The following is a 15814-nucleotide window of genomic DNA, read 5'->3' as shown; positions in this document are numbered from 1 at the left end:
TGCCGGTATGTACGAGGTCTCTTCGTTACCGCTTGATATGTATGCTGACGGTCTGAATGAAATGCTGATCACGGGCCGTGACCATGTGGCAAGTTCGTGGGCGTGTGTTTTGCTTTGTTTGGGGGCACAATTGGAACTGTGACGCCTAAGATGATATACGCCGGCATCGGCGACTCGTCCAACTGCCAGTGCCAGCCTTTCTACTAGTTCTTGACAGTCCTTACCCGCTGTCAGACCGATCAGCACTTGCCGGTATGTGTGCGCCTATATTTCTCGTGCAGTACTTCATTGACCGAACACATAGGCTGTCGCTATTGTAGATGGCCGAACGAACATCGATACACATAGTCTTGGAAGCCCTGGATCCATCCAGAGGGAAATTTCATTGGTCACTTACCCTCTTCTCCTCCCACCGACCACCCAACTGGTCATGTGTCGATCTCTTCCAGATCGTGGATACCGTCGCGACCACCTCGATCTCGGATGTCTCCAGTACTAGTAGCGCGAAGAGCCTACACTCCAACAGTCTGTCTCTGCCACACAGTGTGACTGTCAAACGCACATGGCACCTCGCACATCGGAGAACTGTCGACCTCTTGTCACCTTCTCGCCCGCAAGCCTGCGTTGGAGCCGTGCGTCTCCCAGACGCGGATCTTCCGTACAACGACCTGAAGGAGTTCATCGAGGAGCAGGAAGCGGAGCAGGGCGACACCGAGACTATGAGGGGCGTGCCATGGAGTTGCGCGCAGTGGCTGATGCGCGTCCTCGCACGCCTGATGGAGTCGGGATTGTATGAGCTCGATATGAATCATTTTTATCCAAAGATACAGAGGCTGGGGATCGAACTAGATAGGTTACGTTTGGCAGATCCCAACGAGGTTCACGTTCTTGATTTTGCATGAATCGGTCATCGCTCAGGCTGTGTTATTCACCGTCACTCGCATGTGTATAGTAGTGTATTTAATGGTTTGTAACCGGAACGGATAAACATGGCTCGAAGCATTAGCGTATTATGACGATGGAGAACTCAGACCCTACTGTACTCGACTACATGAATTTCAGAGAACCCGTCGATATGAACTTGTTGCAGTCTAATCAGACACGCCAATCTTTGCGAATAGATGTCTCATTTCGCAGCCATAGAGATCCTGAGTCGATCAAGCCTTGCAAGAGTACCGCGGAGCCACGTTGCGCAATCCCAGTTCCATCCCGGAACAGACTCGCTCTCCCTGTTTCTGCGATTTGCTCAGCGAGAAACTGGCGGACGGTCTGGACGGGTAGTGCAATATTGGGAAAGTGGATACAGCCCACGAAACGCTCTGGAAATGCAGTGCGGGTGTTGATCCCCTCCGTACGGTGTTGAGTGCGCCAGTGGTCCTTCGAGTTCGGAGGTACGCGATCGTCCTCGACTATTTGAAAGACGCTCATTTGTCCCCAATCAACGGGATCCCTGCAGCAGCGACGGCGATGGCGGAGTGGAAACGGACGAGGCGGGCATCGACTTCGCCGGCCCGTATATGGGCACGAAGAGACAGGTAGAGCAAGGCATGACTACCATAGAGCCTGCGATTGATCGAGTAAGTGGCTTGTCCTCGAACTATGCCGTACCAGCACCGATATCTCACCATGACGCAAGACGCGAAACAGTGGCAAGTACTAGGCTCGGTACGTCTGACAAGTTCAAGTTGGCACTGCGATTCCGGCGCGGTTCATGCGATGGCGCAGAAGCCTGTCCAGAGCAGCAACATCTGTCTTTGTCGCCTCGTCGCCCAGTGTACTAAAGTCAGAGGGCACGCGCACTTTCGCAGAGACTGGCCTTATGTTGGTCTCATCCGAGTCGGGGCGCACGGCCGTTGTGGACCAGGACAAGCTTGCAGGTATCTTCGACCGGCCAATCTGAGATTTGAGATCTGCAGGCGATCGCCACGCCACGTCGGCCCTGTGACTCAACTTTGACTCGGGCGTCCACGTACTCAAAGACTTGCTTGAGATCCTCAGCTGCAATATGGCGTCAGCGGAATCCACTCTATCCATATGGACAGTGGCTGATCTGAGGGGGCGCCTTCAGGAAACCAGCCATGCGTAGGTACGTTTGAGTCTCAGCTGGCGATGGTGAGTGAGGTCCCCTCTGACCGGGTACAGCACTGGCAGGTGAGATTCGAATGTCTCGAGGGGAACTGAACAGATAACTGCCGATACACCTAGCTTCAGCCCTCATCTTCGTCCGCATCACATCCGCGATGACTTCGTCCACTGCAGTCTGCTTCGGCGAGCTGGCCTCTTCGAACTCCTCTATGTCGCCGCCGTCTGCGTCGGCGCCCTCTGAGGTAGTCGACGGGACAATCTGTCCTTCACTGCTGCAGATCGTTGCTCCACAGCCTAGGCGCCCAGTCACATTCTCTGTAGAGAATCTCGCAGACGATGCTTGCCACGAGGCCAATGGACGTCCCCGCTCAGCCGATGCCGGACCGCGCCCAGAGTTGGACGCTGTGCCGTCCTCCGCTGGTCTCTCCAGTCCTCGCCAGTTAGACAGGATCCGTTCCGACTTCACGCCTACTCTGGGTAGCGAAGCACAGAGCGTCGTGGACCGAATCAAGCGCCTTGTACCACCTCCGCTTCCGTCTAGATCTTCAATTACGTCGCTCGTAAGGCCCGGGAGGCGCATAGAGAAAGGAAAGCGCACACCACAGGCATGCGAGAGATGCAGGATTAGGAAAACTAAGGTGAGTGCCAACTACTCGACGCTAGTCTCGTTGTCGTAGGCTGACGACACCGGTCATCAGTGCAATGGGGCCCGACCGAGCTGCGAAAGGTGCACCAAACGGGGGGCTAATTGCGATTATGTGTTGGATCACAAGGCCGTAAGGTTCCAGCTCAGGAAGTTGCAGAAGGAAGGCCTTCTACCGGAGACGATCAATATCTCTCGGAGGACAAAAAGCCACGGAGCAGTGCCTGTGCCGATGACAAGACCTATGCGGATGACGCGGTCTAGATCAAGGCTTGCGTGAGTATAATGGAGTGTTATGGCCCTTCAATGTCGAATCACTTATGTCACAATGCGTATGCAGACTCAATGGCCAGCTCGCCCCGGAGATGTACGCCGATGGGCCTTCGTCAGCTCCTGGTGGCACGTTCACTCAAAGCATGGACCGGAACGTGAGATCGGCACCTACGCTCGGAACTGTGCCTACCGGCTACTATGTCTCTCAATCGGCTGCCCAGTCGCAACTGAGCTGCATGCACTGTCATATCTCGCTGCCTCGCCTCACTGTGCCTTCGCTCTCGAATGGTTCTAGTTCAAGCTCGTCTTCTGGGTACACGCCTCTAGTAACACCGACCGACGAAAGCTCCTATCAGCTGGGCGACAAATCCGACGGCCGCGCCGCGGTGCTCACTAGCTCTGGGACCATTCTCCAACACGGCATGCTTCAGCAACCGGTACACTATCCTAGCTACCCGCCTCCGATTGCTCCCTATCCTGGACGGTCGTTCCCGCCGATGACGATAAACGGGCAGTACTTCGACGAAAAGGCTCTGCTTCCTGAGCTCTGTGGCGCCTTGAATCTACCACCTCCTATGCATGGACGTCTACCTCCGCTTAGGTTCCCCGCCGACCAACGCGCTGGCACAGTTTGGAGAGACCCCTCTGTGCCAGACCTCAGGCCGGCACCGACGACACTCTGGGGCGAACTCTTTGGCAGGGATGAAGTAACCATGTGATGAATATAGGCCTGAATTCGTAGAACATACGCTTCGATCTCTCGTGCTACGTCGTGTGTACATATTGCCGTTAAACATACCCCCATATTCGCCCATCGCGAGTCTTGCTCTGCTGTTATGTACAGGGCGCCACGGGGCAAAGTAGCCTCCTGGTCTCCGTAAATGGAGCTGCGTGACTAGTGTTGTGATCTTGTCAATTCCTGGGTAACGTCGCGAGTCGCGACACCGCTAACTTCCCCGACTCCGACCGGCCGGGAGGGAGGGCTTATTAGCTCGAGTCTCAATACTCAATGTTCCGATGGCAAAATATTTCAGTAACATGTACTAAGGTGTCTTTTTGGCAGGCTGAGCAGCTGTGTATCACCCCCGAGGAGTCGGAGATGGCGCAGTATGCCAGTAGTGCGACAGTGGCACAATGCGCGCGCACTGCACTGAATCACGTGATCGTGTTCACGTTCAATGCGCGGCCGACGCGTCGCGAATCAACCATGCCACCGATTCTAACTTGCATCGCGCATACGTCAACCCCGGAAAGACTTGGTGCTACTACACTTCAGTCAAGAGCTATTCTTCTTTTGAACTGGTACAGACCCAGAGGGAACCGATCACCAATCGCAACGTACCAGTATGTCATTTACTTCATGAGTCGTCCCGGCCCAGGCTCGTCCGGTGCTACGTTCCAGGACGATTGCCTCGCTGAAACGACGGCGGCCTCCCGTATGGCATGGGCCTCAAGCATTTTTATTGAAGCAGACGGGATGAAGACTGACGTTAGGGCTCGCTAGCTGAGCGGAGAAGCGGTGCGATATATGGTCATGGGTAGCAGCCGGCTTTTAAGTTCATGACGGTCTTCGACCACGGAGTGCATCCCGTCCGTCGCCGTCCCTACGCGCATCTCGATCCTTGAGGCTATCGTGACGCCCGAGTCGGCCTGCCGCGTTCTCAGCGATTGAGGGCGTTGCTTGTTGGAACAGAAAATAGCTATCTAGGACGAACATTAGCGGTGAGCCCTCGACTTGGTCCGCTCAATCATGTGCCTGAAACTCAACTATGTGAGTCGCAGTAGCTCAATTCGGAGACGGTCGTCGCTTTACATGCACTTGCGTGGCCCACTGCCAGTGAGGAACGGACAGCACAACACATGAGCACGTATTTGCAAATCCATCGCTTCAGTTATGAGATTCGTGTGCTCGATTGGCTTCGCAAAGAGATAAGACTCCCATATTGAGCTTAGGAGATGAGACCGCTGACCGACCCCCGAGTTGAAAGAATGGCTCCAACCCTGTCCAATCTGACAATTTTAGCAAGACTTCGGTTCGGAGCGCAGCAGGAGAAGTTGCAGCTCGGATTCGAGGAACACAAGGACGTATCTGTGGGCAACCATTGGTTCATCTCCTGCCTTCTTGCTTCTGATATGGCATGCTCCTCCCAGATACTATTTACAGGTGGTGAAGAAGTCGAATCATGGAACGGAGTATGGCTTACATGGTATGCCAATTGTCCTATCACGTTTTCATTGCGTTGTCATAATATAGTGTGCGTCCGAAAATCTCCCGGAACCCTGTTTGACGGTGTCAAATAATCCCGTGAAGGTAGCGAGGCCATTGCGGTTATTCCGATGCTGCTGCTCGATGTCATTGCCGTAAACGGTACGGTATCGCATATAAGACTCGGCCCTCTCACATCATGCAGCAGCATTCACTTGCAGCATGCCTGTTGCACTCGACTCTACGAGTCTTGCCCTAGGCACTGTAGCCTGCTATCTCCTATATTTTGTCTACGTTCGGTGGACGAAACGCCAGGGTCTGCCCCCAGGCCCCCCGCGCTTACCATTTCTAGGAAACATCCATCAACTACCCCAGCTCGATCAGCATACATTCTTAAAGCGATGGGCAGATCAATACGGTAAGTTCAGCGATCACGCAGTCAGCTGCCGAATTGCGGTCAATCAGTTGCATTTCAGGGGACGTTGTCTACGCGGAGTTTTTCACTCAACCTGCCATTGTCGTCAGCTCTGTGAAGGCTGCATGTGAACTCATGGAGAAGCGTGGCGCGTACTACTCGGGCAGACCGCGATTCGTGCGAATCAGAGAGATGTAAGTTACGTATGATCCAACTGAGTGTTACGCTGACGATTCAACCGTCTTTTTAGGATCGGCTGGACCGGACATAGTGCATGGAGACCATACGATGACACGTGGAAGCGCCAGAGGAGGTGGTTTCAGCAGTCGCTGATCAGCGCGTCAGCCGTGAAAAGAAATCATCCACTTCAAGAGCGCGAGGTGCGCCGTCTGCTGTATGCCCTCGTCCAGCATCCGGCGGAATTTATCTCCCACATCAAGCGGTATGTGAAGTGATGCATGTGTCGTAACATTCGTCAAAAGGACTCATCACATTTTGGATAGCTACTCCGCATCGCTGATTTTGGAGATCGGTTATGGACATACCGTGACCTCTGTCGAGGGTGACGAGTTCATTCAATTGGTGGAGGCCGGGATACAGGAAGTTTTTGGCGGCAGTGGAGCCGGGTCCGCGCCGGTTGACTTCTTCCCCGTCTGTAAGCTACTGATCGCATCCCTCGGTCGTTTCAGTGTTGACATCAATTTTGTCACTTAGTGAAGTACATACCTGCCTGGCTGCCTGGCGCGGGCTTCAAGCGAGCTGCTCTGATGGCGAAGGAAGCCATCGCAGCTACAGAAAACATACCCTATGACTCAGTAAAGGATGATATAGTACGTTTATCTAATAGTTTGGGGTGCGGACGGCGAAAGCCCTGACACAAGCACAGGCAGCCGGTGTGGCGAAACCTTCGTTCACGACTGCCATGATGCAAGATTGTCTGAAGAAGGGCGCGCTGACCAGTGAAGATGAGATTGTGATCAAGGGAACGGCTGGAACACTCTACGCAGGCATGTATTTGATCGCGTTGGCGCCCTTTGAACCACTGACGATGACTTCGTTCAGCGGGTACTGACACGGTAACGAGCAAATACACAGTTTCATTGTCTTGATGCTTAGGACTTGCAGACCTTGACGTCGATTATGGTCTTCATCCTTGCGATGGTGCAACATCCTGACATCTTTCAGAAGGCTCAAGAGGAAGTCATCAGAGTTGTCGGAGAGACCAGGCTCCCGGAGTTCAGCGATAGGGAATCACTGCCGTATCTCGAGAACATCATCACAGAGGTGTACAGGTATGACAGAGAGCCATAGTCATACCATGCAGCCGCCTGACGTATTCTTAGATGGCATCCCGCGGTTCCTATAGGTACGAATTTGTACCGTATCGCTCAAATTCTACTCACACCTTCGCTTACCGAATTCAGGGGTCCCACATCTAGCATCGGACGATGATGTGTACCGTGGTTACTACATACCGAAGAATTCCATGATTATCTCCAATATATGGTATGGTAGCCCTCTACTGCGTCTATATCGCGCTCCGCGTCCTGACAGTCACTCTAGGGCAATGTTCCATGACCCAGAAGTATACCCGGAGCCAGAGAGGTTCAAGCCTGAGCGGTGGTCAAACACAAATACCGACCGTGGCGATGATCCCAACCTGGGCGACCCGCGGAAGATAGTATTCGGCTTCGGACGGAGGTATGATCGCATCAACGTCGATCCGTAATTGGCTGAAGTGACCACAAACTTCCAGGATCTGTCCAGGACGATACTTTGCCGACAACAGCGTTTGGATCGTTGCAGCTTGTATCATTTCGATGATGAGCATTCGTAAAGCGCGGGACGCACGTGGGGAGGAAATCACACCGTCGCCGAAGTTTCACAGCGGGATTGTCATGTACGTGAGGTCCTGTGTCCTTTTCATCCTGTGATTTTGACCTTTATATTGCCTGTAGTCACCCAGAACCGTTCGTCTGTGACATTCGCCCTCGATCGGAACAGAGCCGGCAGTTGATTCTCGAAAGCCTGGGCGCCGGAACAGTCTGACAATCCACATAACGGGGCTGGTGTACAAAGCCCAGGCTCCTCGACCGCTACTGTCGATTCATGATTCTGTCGATTCATGAGTCGCCATAACGTTCGAGCTTTGTCGATCGAATGACACACGCTGCGATACTCTTTTGCTCCCAGTTCGCGCTTCGAAAAGGCTCTGGTGTGTTGTTTACATACATTGAAACATTCTGTCTCCGTTCACTGTAACGCACTGGCTGCTACATGGCCCCGGGTGGAGAGGGGAGGGGTACATGTTGATTCAGGATACTTACTTGTATGTACGGCGAGTGAAGGCTCTGACGCCGTAAGTTCTTCTGTGCATACATACTCATAAATGTTGTGGTGCCCACATCGAATTCGCGGAAGCCCCCGTGGCGCCGATATGATAATGTATGATGAGTACAGTGGGTCAATGGCCAATGATTTGAAGGGCGGTCAACAGTTGTCAAGATTGGACGCGACCGTAGCAGAGTTCGCGTCGCGTCGCATCATGTGACCGTTCTTGATACTTGTACCTGGGTCCTGGTCCCGCGGCTCAGACTTTCTACTTCACAGGCTGACTACACCGCCCCCTAGCCTGCCCAGGTGCGATGCCTACTCTGCTACCACAATTGTATACCTGGTCCGCACATCGCACTCGTTGAACCTCGACTTCTTCGCCAACATCCTCCTACCATGACTAGCCATGTGTCTCAAACGGCTACTGAGGACTGGAGGTACATCGCAGAAGGCGGATCAACCATCGTCTTTTCTTATAACGGTCCCGTACATTCGTCGCTCGACAACAAAGTCCTGCGACTGCGCAAGATTTCGATCAGCGTAGGTCCTGTTGGGCGACCGAAAGGCCTCGACGATCCTGCCTTCGCATTTCAGCAGAGGGTCATCCTCCGGCTTGTTCCAGACGAATCCCTGCCTCATCTGGAAGTCGTGAAGGTTGAAAAGAAGTGGCTTCGACTCCTTGCCGACGCGGCCGAGGCGAACCGTCCTGAGGTGAGGCGGGCGGAGGATAGGATTGACTGGGACAGGGAGACAGCTGTGCTCGCCGACAATCTCATCGGGGGTTCGGGTCTAGCGGTCGAAATAAAGGTGAGGCCAACCGTCTCCTCTCCCAGCTCACGCTTATATGCTCCTGTGACTTGCGTCGTCTACAGCCGAAGTGGGGCTTCCTCCCGTGTCCCGACTACCTCTCTCCGACCACTCGCCGTATCAAGACGCGTACCTGCCGCTTCTGTATGCATGCGTACCACAAAGACGCCGCAGAAAAGCATGTGCCATCCGCTTTTTGTCCTCTCGACTTGTACTCAGGGGAAGAGCATCGTGTCCGTGTCGCGTTGCACGCCCTGTGGGATGCGTGGATGCAAACAGATGGTGGTATAAACAATCTCAGGATCTTCGCAAGCGGACGCGTCCTGCGGCCGACTACAGACGTATGTCTATCGCGCGTCTCTTTCAATATCAGGCCGCCTCTGACCGCTTCGTGATCTATTAGCTAGCCTTACTCCAGTCGCTACTCACGTCCACCGAATCGACGACTTCTCATTCATCGGTGGATGCACTTCGCATAGAGTTCATCAATGCGCTCCTTCCAACCCTCATGACCACTCGCATCCTACGCCTTCTCTCGTTTCTCCAGCGCACTCTCGATCCCCTCGACATCGAAGGTGTCGCCGCTCTTTGGGCGCGCATACACGGAGATAAGGATGCGGATGCGCCTCTTGGCCTCGGTGAAGGCGTTCCGGAGCCCACTCTGGATGAGTGGACACGGTTCGTCGATGCGTATCTTGCAACATCTCAAACCCGGACCAACACTTGCGCAGTAGAGTCCGATCCAGTGGCAGACCGGGAAGAACTCAGGTACTACTGCCTGGCTTACCTCCTGTCAGCGACGTTCAAGGACTGCTCCGTGGTCATTCGTGCGGGATCTCATCCCGGCCCCGAAACGCTGGACACTGCAGCCGATGGCCAGGAAGAGCATCAGGACGCGCACACTTGTCGGAAGACGACATCGGAAGTGAAGCTCATCGACCTCGATGTGAAGAGCATCAAGCGCCTGGCGAAGTGGGAGAAACTGGACAGAGAGATCGTAACCGCATATGCGCAGGTAGAGACTCCCCGGACTTGTAGGGACTCGCTCGCTGTGATGCGAAGATTCCCTTAGACAAGGAGGACATCTCCGCAGCTCGGATGAACCCCGGAGACGGGAGGTGCGCAGTTACCAGCTGGAACTGCATCGAAATACATGGGCCCTCAATCAACCCTCAATGTGAATTATGATCGGCGTCGTTCGTAGCCTCAGGTGAGCATGCATACACTCATGGTTCAGATCGCTTGTTCACTGATTGATGAATGAAACTTTGCCATGATTGGCCGCGTGCTCAGCTATATTATCAGCTGTGAATCCTGGACTACGTGCGGAGTGGCGCGGCGCTCCCTGTCGGCCCAAGGGTACTTCAGCAGCATTTAGTTCTGTGGCATCCGTCGTTGTCGCCATCATCTGTTGGACAACAGGCCGAAAATTGAAGGTATCGGACGCTGCTGTCTTCGAATCGGAGTAACGACGCCTTGGCTGTCGTTCTGACACGAACCGCGTGCTCACATTGTGCAATCACTTGTACAACACCCGCCGATGTCGAACATCCCAATGGGTGGTCTACACGAACCCTGCAATCAATCTATGACTTAGTCAAAGGTAAGCACAAGACATGTCATGGCGCAAAGGCGACGTACTCACGAAGTCGCAAACGTTGTCCGTCTGCCGTAATATGCCTTGTGTGTACAGGTATATGTTCAGTGACGAGATGCGGTCATTCAGGAAGCTAGAGAGGCATCTATCAGTTTCGTTCAGTTCGTCAGCGAAGTGGACGTACATTTTATGGCAGTGGTTGGCCACCAAATTAGGGACGCAGTGCCATCGATTCATGTTGGATCTCCTGATACGGCACTGCGTAAGCGTTTTGGCAGTCTTGCACCATACGTCCGTCTACGCATGACGATGTCTCTTTGCTACCTTCTTCCGTGTCTTCGTCCGTCTCGTCGTCACTTCCCTCTTCCGTGTCCGGTCAGCGGCTCTGGTGTCAGGATAACCCTTCGTGCCTTACGCGACTCCGCTCATCGTTGTTCACGTCTGTGTCGCAGAGTTGACATCTCTGCTGTCGGCACACTCGAATCAGCAGACGCAACAAGGAAGGCTACGTGTGGACAGACGTTTTGTCTGTCGTTCTATGAATGACTTTCCGGAATCCAGTTCCTTCTCGTGTGTACTTGCTCCGGGCATTTTCAAGCTGCGGTGCCACATCCGCTTGAGATCGAGCACTGGCCAAGGTGTTTGAGGTGAAAACTGCGGAGTACTAGGTAGATTCTCACACAGGATAGGTAAGTATGTGATGGAGATTGTACGATCAATAGAGCAGATGGACTTACCAGAGTGCTTAGCCTCATGATTGACCGCGTGCTCAGGAGACCAGATGCCCTGCGTCCAGGAGTTTGGGAGATCACTCGCAGACACGAGCTCTTCGGGCGATGGATTGCGACAGCTAGGATGAGCTTAGTGGCGACCGTGATGTGCATCGAGATGATGACCATCGAATCCTTGCTGTCCTTTTATACTGTACGCGCAGACTCTTCCGCATGCGGGCTTCCTTTATGAATGACGAACGCAACTAAGAGGCGACAATACATGCGTCGCCTCCATTGTCGCGCTGCTCAGTGGCAAGGCACGCAATAAGTATAAGGTAGTGCTCACGGAGGAACCACTATTGTTTGAGCAGTGGCTTCTCAACCGATTCATTGTGCGTGGGTCATGTATCTACGCAAATCGCCTTTCGCGTCTGTCGCAATACACGGCGCGCATAGACGCGACGCGTTGTAGTTGCTCACGTGATCGCTCCTCTACGACGAAGCTTGGACGTAAACGAGGACATGTTCTGCCGTGATACACCCCAGGTCCCCAGTTAATTGCCTTGTTTTCTGTTGTGTATGCTCAAGTCTAGGAATTGTATAACTAAGATGTTTACAGTATTCGGTCGAGGGCTGACATTGGGCTGACACCCGGTGTGGCTCACATACCCAGTCAAGAACGAAACATTCTACGACCACCCGCGCGCAGAACGAACTGAACCTTCCTTACCAACATCTTCCATCTCCTCACTCAGTCCACACTTTTCACCAGTACTTTCCATCATCTTCTTTACAACATGGTGTCTTCCAAAGTCACGGTGATCGCTGGTCGGTCTGCCATGAACGACAAGAAAGAAAAGGAATACTTGCGCATCTCCCCGCTGCACCGGCAAGTATTGCAGGCCAGCTGCAATCGACGGAAGACGGCTGGACCGTCCCCCCGCTGCACACTCCTGCCAACAGAGGTGAGGAAGCTAGACAACGCCCCCAAGCCGCCGACTGACCCTCCCAAGAAGCCCAGCGGCAACGCGGACGCATCGAACCATTCGGTGGGTACGGCCTCTCATACTGTGGGTACGGCCTCACATACTCCCGAGCAGCGGAGAAGGGCGAGAGACAGCAGCTCAACCCTCGGACCTGAGCCAGTGTTCCCAGAGGAACTCGCTCGCCAGTGGGGCTGGACCGACGATTCCTGGAAGTACATGGCTCTTCATCGAATCAAATCCGGCGGTTGGGTGCGCATGCGGGAGCCGATCGACGATTTCGAGAGAGGGATAATGGGTCTTCCTCCACTACCGCCCGATGTAGTCGAAGTTCGTCTTGAAGAGCGCCGTAGGGAAGACTTGGAGATGCTGATGAAGCGGCACGGAGTAAAGCCGAAGGGCGCGTGTGAAGGGTGCGAGGAGTTGGGAAAGGCTGTACGTATCTGCAATAGTCTCGCTTTGCGCCAAGCTCACAGTATTGCACAGTGCGACGGCGGCCGCCCTTCCTGCGCAGGATGTGATCTATGGGGCATGGAGTGCACTTACAGACGTTCGTCCACTGGTGACGACATCCGGCAGGAATTGTTGCTGAAGATGAAGGCCGACATCGACGCTGCTGCGGACAAGTTTGACAAGCTTGCTGTGAGCCCGACAAAGGAGGCGCAAAGGCCCACGGAGCGTCATGATATGGAGATCGAGTCCAAGGTAGAGGACAGTCAGCCCAGGAAAATCAAACCCCTCCCGGCGAGAAGGAAGGCCAAGTAAGTCTCTCTTGTGGAATACACCATTGCAGTTCCTTAGAACAGTTCACGTAGGACGGCCGAGCGGCAAGAGGTAACACAATGCGTCTCTGCTGCTCATCCTTCATGTCCGGTGGTGCAGAAGAAGATTCCTGCACAAACCCTGGGCGCTGCGGGCAACGACAAGGCGAACCCGATGGACATCTGCATGCCCGAGCTCCAGCCTCCCCCGCTGGTCACGCCGTCCCTCTCCGCGTCATCCACCGCGTCCAGTTCCTCGAGCTCGTCCTTGATCAGCACTCCCGTCGACGGAGACGATCCGATGCCACGAATTGTCAGATTCGACGGGACGAAGGACGCCCCGCGGCCTGCGGCGCAACAACCCAAGTCTGTTGTCGAAGGACGGGATGATGAGGCAAAGGCGGCTGCCTACGCAATACTGGGCTTGAGCAAAGCACCACCGAGGCCCTCGACCATGGGTCATGCGCCTCCCGCCCCGAAGGCTCATCCCATACCAGTCGTCCGCGTCCCGAAAATAATCATCACTCCGCCCGCGAGGGAGCTTGTGACAGTCGAAACCATCACTGCGCTCCTCGCCAAGCTGACACTCAGCGCTGTGCCAGCAGCAGTCACTACCACGATCGAGGGGCTGTTGTCTTCCAGGCCGTGGGTGTCCAAGTACGGGTCACGGAGCGCAGAGGGCATGGAGGATGATGACGAGGTTGCGAAAATGTTGGGCGAATTGGTCGATGAACACGTGCGCGCAGGAAGTGCTGGGGAGCAGGGAGGGATGTGATGTTGGTACGGGATGGAGGGAGGGACGGAGGGGTGACGGAGGGGTGACGGAGGGACAGAGAGACGGAGGGAGGGAGGGAGGGAGGGACAGAGGAACGGAGGGACAGAGGAACGGAGGGACAGAGGAACAGAGGAACGGAGGGACAGAGGAACGGAGGGACAGAGGGACAGAGGGACAGGAACTGAGGGACAGAGGAACGGAGGGACAGAGGAACAGAGGAACGGAGGAACGGAGGAATGGAGGGACAGCGGGACAGCAGGACAGCAGGATAGCAGGACAGCAGGACAGCAGGACAGAGGGACGGAGGGAGGGACTGGACTAGGTTCGTACACATTTGGGACTGAACTTTTATCTAGGTATCGGCACGTGGACGGGGACTGGCACTAGGTTCGTACACTTTTGGGACTGAACTTTTGGCCAGACTCCTTCCTCAGCCACACCGCACGTGAACTGCTCGGCCCAATTTCAAGGGCTCGCAACTTCACCGCAAGTTGCGAGCCCTTGACCCGGGCCGAGCAGTTCACGTGTGTGGCTGAGGAAGGAGTCTGACTTTTGTCTAGGTACCGACGCGTGGATGGGGACTTGGACCTGGACCTGGACTTCGACCTGGACTTCGAACCGGACTTGGACTTGGGACTGGACTTGGACTTGGGACTGGACTTGGACTTGGGACTGGACTTGGGACTGGACTTGGACTTGGACTTGGACCTGGAACTGGATCTAGGCTTGGACTGGACTTGGTACGCTCCTGAATCTTGCGTGCACTGATGTTCCATTTGCAGTCGACCATCAAGACAGCAAGCCAACAAGACGACGCTCAGAACGGCGACGGCGCAAAGACGGGGTGGAGAGATCCGCCAGACATACTTGGGAGGCAACGGGTACGCCGTACTTTCTCTTGGTTCATGCCCGTGATTCGCTGACGACGAGCTATGCAGAGGTCGCGATCCACGGCCATACACCCGGAAGCGTCTGTGTCCATTTCGCCCGACGACACCGTGATGCAAACGAAGTTCTGGGATCGACAGGAGGCGGGAAGGATGGTGACGGGAATCAAGGCGCGAAGCCGGAGGCGCGAGGTGCGTGGCGGTCGTCTTGAGGCCATCCGCGCACGCGCTGACCGCAGCCGAACTTTAGGGGTCGCAGTCTCGTAAACTCTGAGGCGAAGGAGCACCCGAGGGCCAGAATTGCTCGGCCAGCTGGGGACGATAACTCTGCATACACAGACACAATAGGTGAGGCCCTCTGTGCTCATAAGTGTACAGGACAAACCTCTTACCTCCGTGTCTGTCCGGCCAGACGACAACACGACATGATAGATGTCCCGGGTTCAGCTGGAGCAAGATGGTCAAGGGGGATAGAGAGGGCGGAGACGCAGTCCCGGAGGCTCGAGGTAAGCGGCCACTGTCTTGGAATCAATTGTGGCAGGCGTTGACCGCGGGCGATATGCAGAGTCGCGTCCTCGGCATTCCGAAGCGAGGGAGCAGCAAGAGGTACGGTTGCCGTCCTCTGGCTGTGAGCTCGAAGCCTTTTGTTCACGCGCGCAAGTAGTGAGTTTATCTGCTACGACATCATTGAGTGAACATACTAACCTGGTGCTCGTCTCTCCCTAGGTCGACCTCTACCGGTAGCGATCGGGTGGAATAGGTTGTAGGGCGTTCCCTGGAGGGAGCAGAGGCGGATCATTGGGATTGGAAGGTTAAGGGACCGAAAGGAACAAAGACAAGAGACAAAATCCAAATAGATAGAAGGGGAAAGAGAAAGAGAGGGAAAGAAGGAAGGAAGGAAGGAAGGAAGGAAGGAAAGAAAGAAAGAAGGAGAACCGAGAATAGGCAAAGGGGAGGAATGCGTGTACAAAACTAGGATAATCAGACCTCGATACTCAACGGGTGCCGATAGGAGTCAGCCTATAGACCCACCTTAATCTTCGTCTTGAATGGCATGAGCGCATACAAGACAAGGCTGCAATCGCACACCTTATCTCTGTTCGCGGATAGTTGAGTATAGCTTGATTTGGAAGTCGAGAGCATTCATCAGTGCAATGGTACGGTCGTCGGTGCGTCCCCGTTTCAATGGCTACGGCATGCAGAGCCTGTATTGTTGATATCTCTCCTACAATACCCATGAAATGATCGATACATGGACGAACTGTTATACATGTGAGTAGAGAGAGTCATACCTTGCCTCAGGAGAAGCAATGCCAAGTCGATATCGGAACGAGG

The 15814-nt window shown here is 54.5% G+C and overlaps 6 protein-coding genes across 6 annotated transcripts; 5 read left to right on the top strand and 1 right to left on the bottom strand.

Moving 5' to 3' along the window:
* The first annotated feature begins 130 nt into the window (after nt 1–130).
* Nucleotides 131–999, top strand: C8Q71DRAFT_246000 (uncharacterized protein). The gene is made up of 2 exons (XM_047917271.1): nt 131–252; nt 305–999. Exon 2 carries the CDS (start codon nt 321–323, stop codon nt 900–902), a length of 582 nt encoding a protein of 193 aa, XP_047775728.1. The 5' UTR covers nt 131–252; nt 305–320; the 3' UTR covers nt 903–999.
* A 970-nt stretch (nt 1000–1969) lies between these two features.
* Nucleotides 1970–3241, top strand: C8Q71DRAFT_245991 (uncharacterized protein). Its single transcript, XM_047917270.1, has 2 exons — nt 1970–2723; nt 2784–3241. Exons 1-2 carry the CDS (start codon nt 2241–2243, stop codon nt 3006–3008), a joined length of 708 nt encoding a protein of 235 aa, XP_047775727.1. The 5' UTR covers nt 1970–2240; the 3' UTR covers nt 3009–3241.
* Nucleotides 3242–5421: 2180 nt separating this feature from the next.
* On the top strand, nt 5422–7999 carry C8Q71DRAFT_839915 (cytochrome P450). The gene is made up of 13 exons (XM_047926510.1): nt 5422–5625; nt 5684–5816; nt 5873–6064; nt 6126–6277; nt 6337–6452; nt 6509–6633; nt 6707–6716; nt 6748–6914; nt 6966–6988; nt 7047–7128; nt 7186–7323; nt 7379–7522; nt 7581–7999. Exons 1-13 carry the CDS (start codon nt 5430–5432, stop codon nt 7669–7671), a joined length of 1569 nt encoding a protein of 522 aa, XP_047775726.1. The 5' UTR covers nt 5422–5429; the 3' UTR covers nt 7672–7999.
* Nucleotides 8000–8352: 353 nt separating this feature from the next.
* On the top strand, nt 8353–9835 carry C8Q71DRAFT_713348 (inositol-pentakisphosphate 2-kinase; the record flags this gene model as incomplete). Its single annotated transcript, XM_047920908.1, has 3 exons — nt 8353–8763; nt 8829–9119; nt 9182–9835. 3 exons carry the CDS (start codon nt 8353–8355, stop codon nt 9833–9835), a joined length of 1356 nt encoding a protein of 451 aa, XP_047775725.1.
* A 1753-nt stretch (nt 9836–11588) lies between these two features.
* C8Q71DRAFT_850123 (uncharacterized protein) lies at nt 11589–15223 on the top strand (the record flags this gene model as incomplete). The annotated part of the gene is made up of 11 exons (XM_047926723.1): nt 11589–12122; nt 12174–12491; nt 12543–12817; nt 12863–13553; nt 13949–13979; nt 14014–14116; nt 14153–14332; nt 14375–14473; nt 14912–14985; nt 15021–15142; nt 15206–15223. The coding sequence occupies exons 1-11, from the start codon at nt 11871–11873 to the stop codon at nt 15221–15223; spliced, it is 2163 nt and encodes a 720-aa protein (XP_047775724.1). The 5' UTR covers nt 11589–11870.
* Nucleotides 15066–15719, bottom strand: C8Q71DRAFT_245877 (uncharacterized protein). Its single transcript, XM_047917269.1, has 3 exons — nt 15512–15719; nt 15192–15451; nt 15066–15142 (listed from the first exon to the last, which is right to left on the bottom strand). The coding sequence occupies exons 1-2, from the start codon at nt 15620–15622 to the stop codon at nt 15275–15277; spliced, it is 288 nt and encodes a 95-aa protein (XP_047775723.1). The 5' UTR covers nt 15623–15719; the 3' UTR covers nt 15066–15142; nt 15192–15274.
* Nucleotides 15720–15814: the final 95 nt, after the last annotated feature.

This window comes from Rhodofomes roseus (genome assembly GCF_022264815.1).
Source record: "Rhodofomes roseus strain CIRM-BRFM 1785 chromosome Unknown C8Q71scaffold_20, whole genome shotgun sequence".
NCBI lineage: Eukaryota > Fungi > Basidiomycota > Agaricomycetes > Polyporales > Fomitopsidaceae > Rhodofomes > Rhodofomes roseus.
The sequence above is the reverse complement of the archived record's forward strand: the minus strand, read 5'-3'. Positions and strand labels throughout refer to the sequence as shown.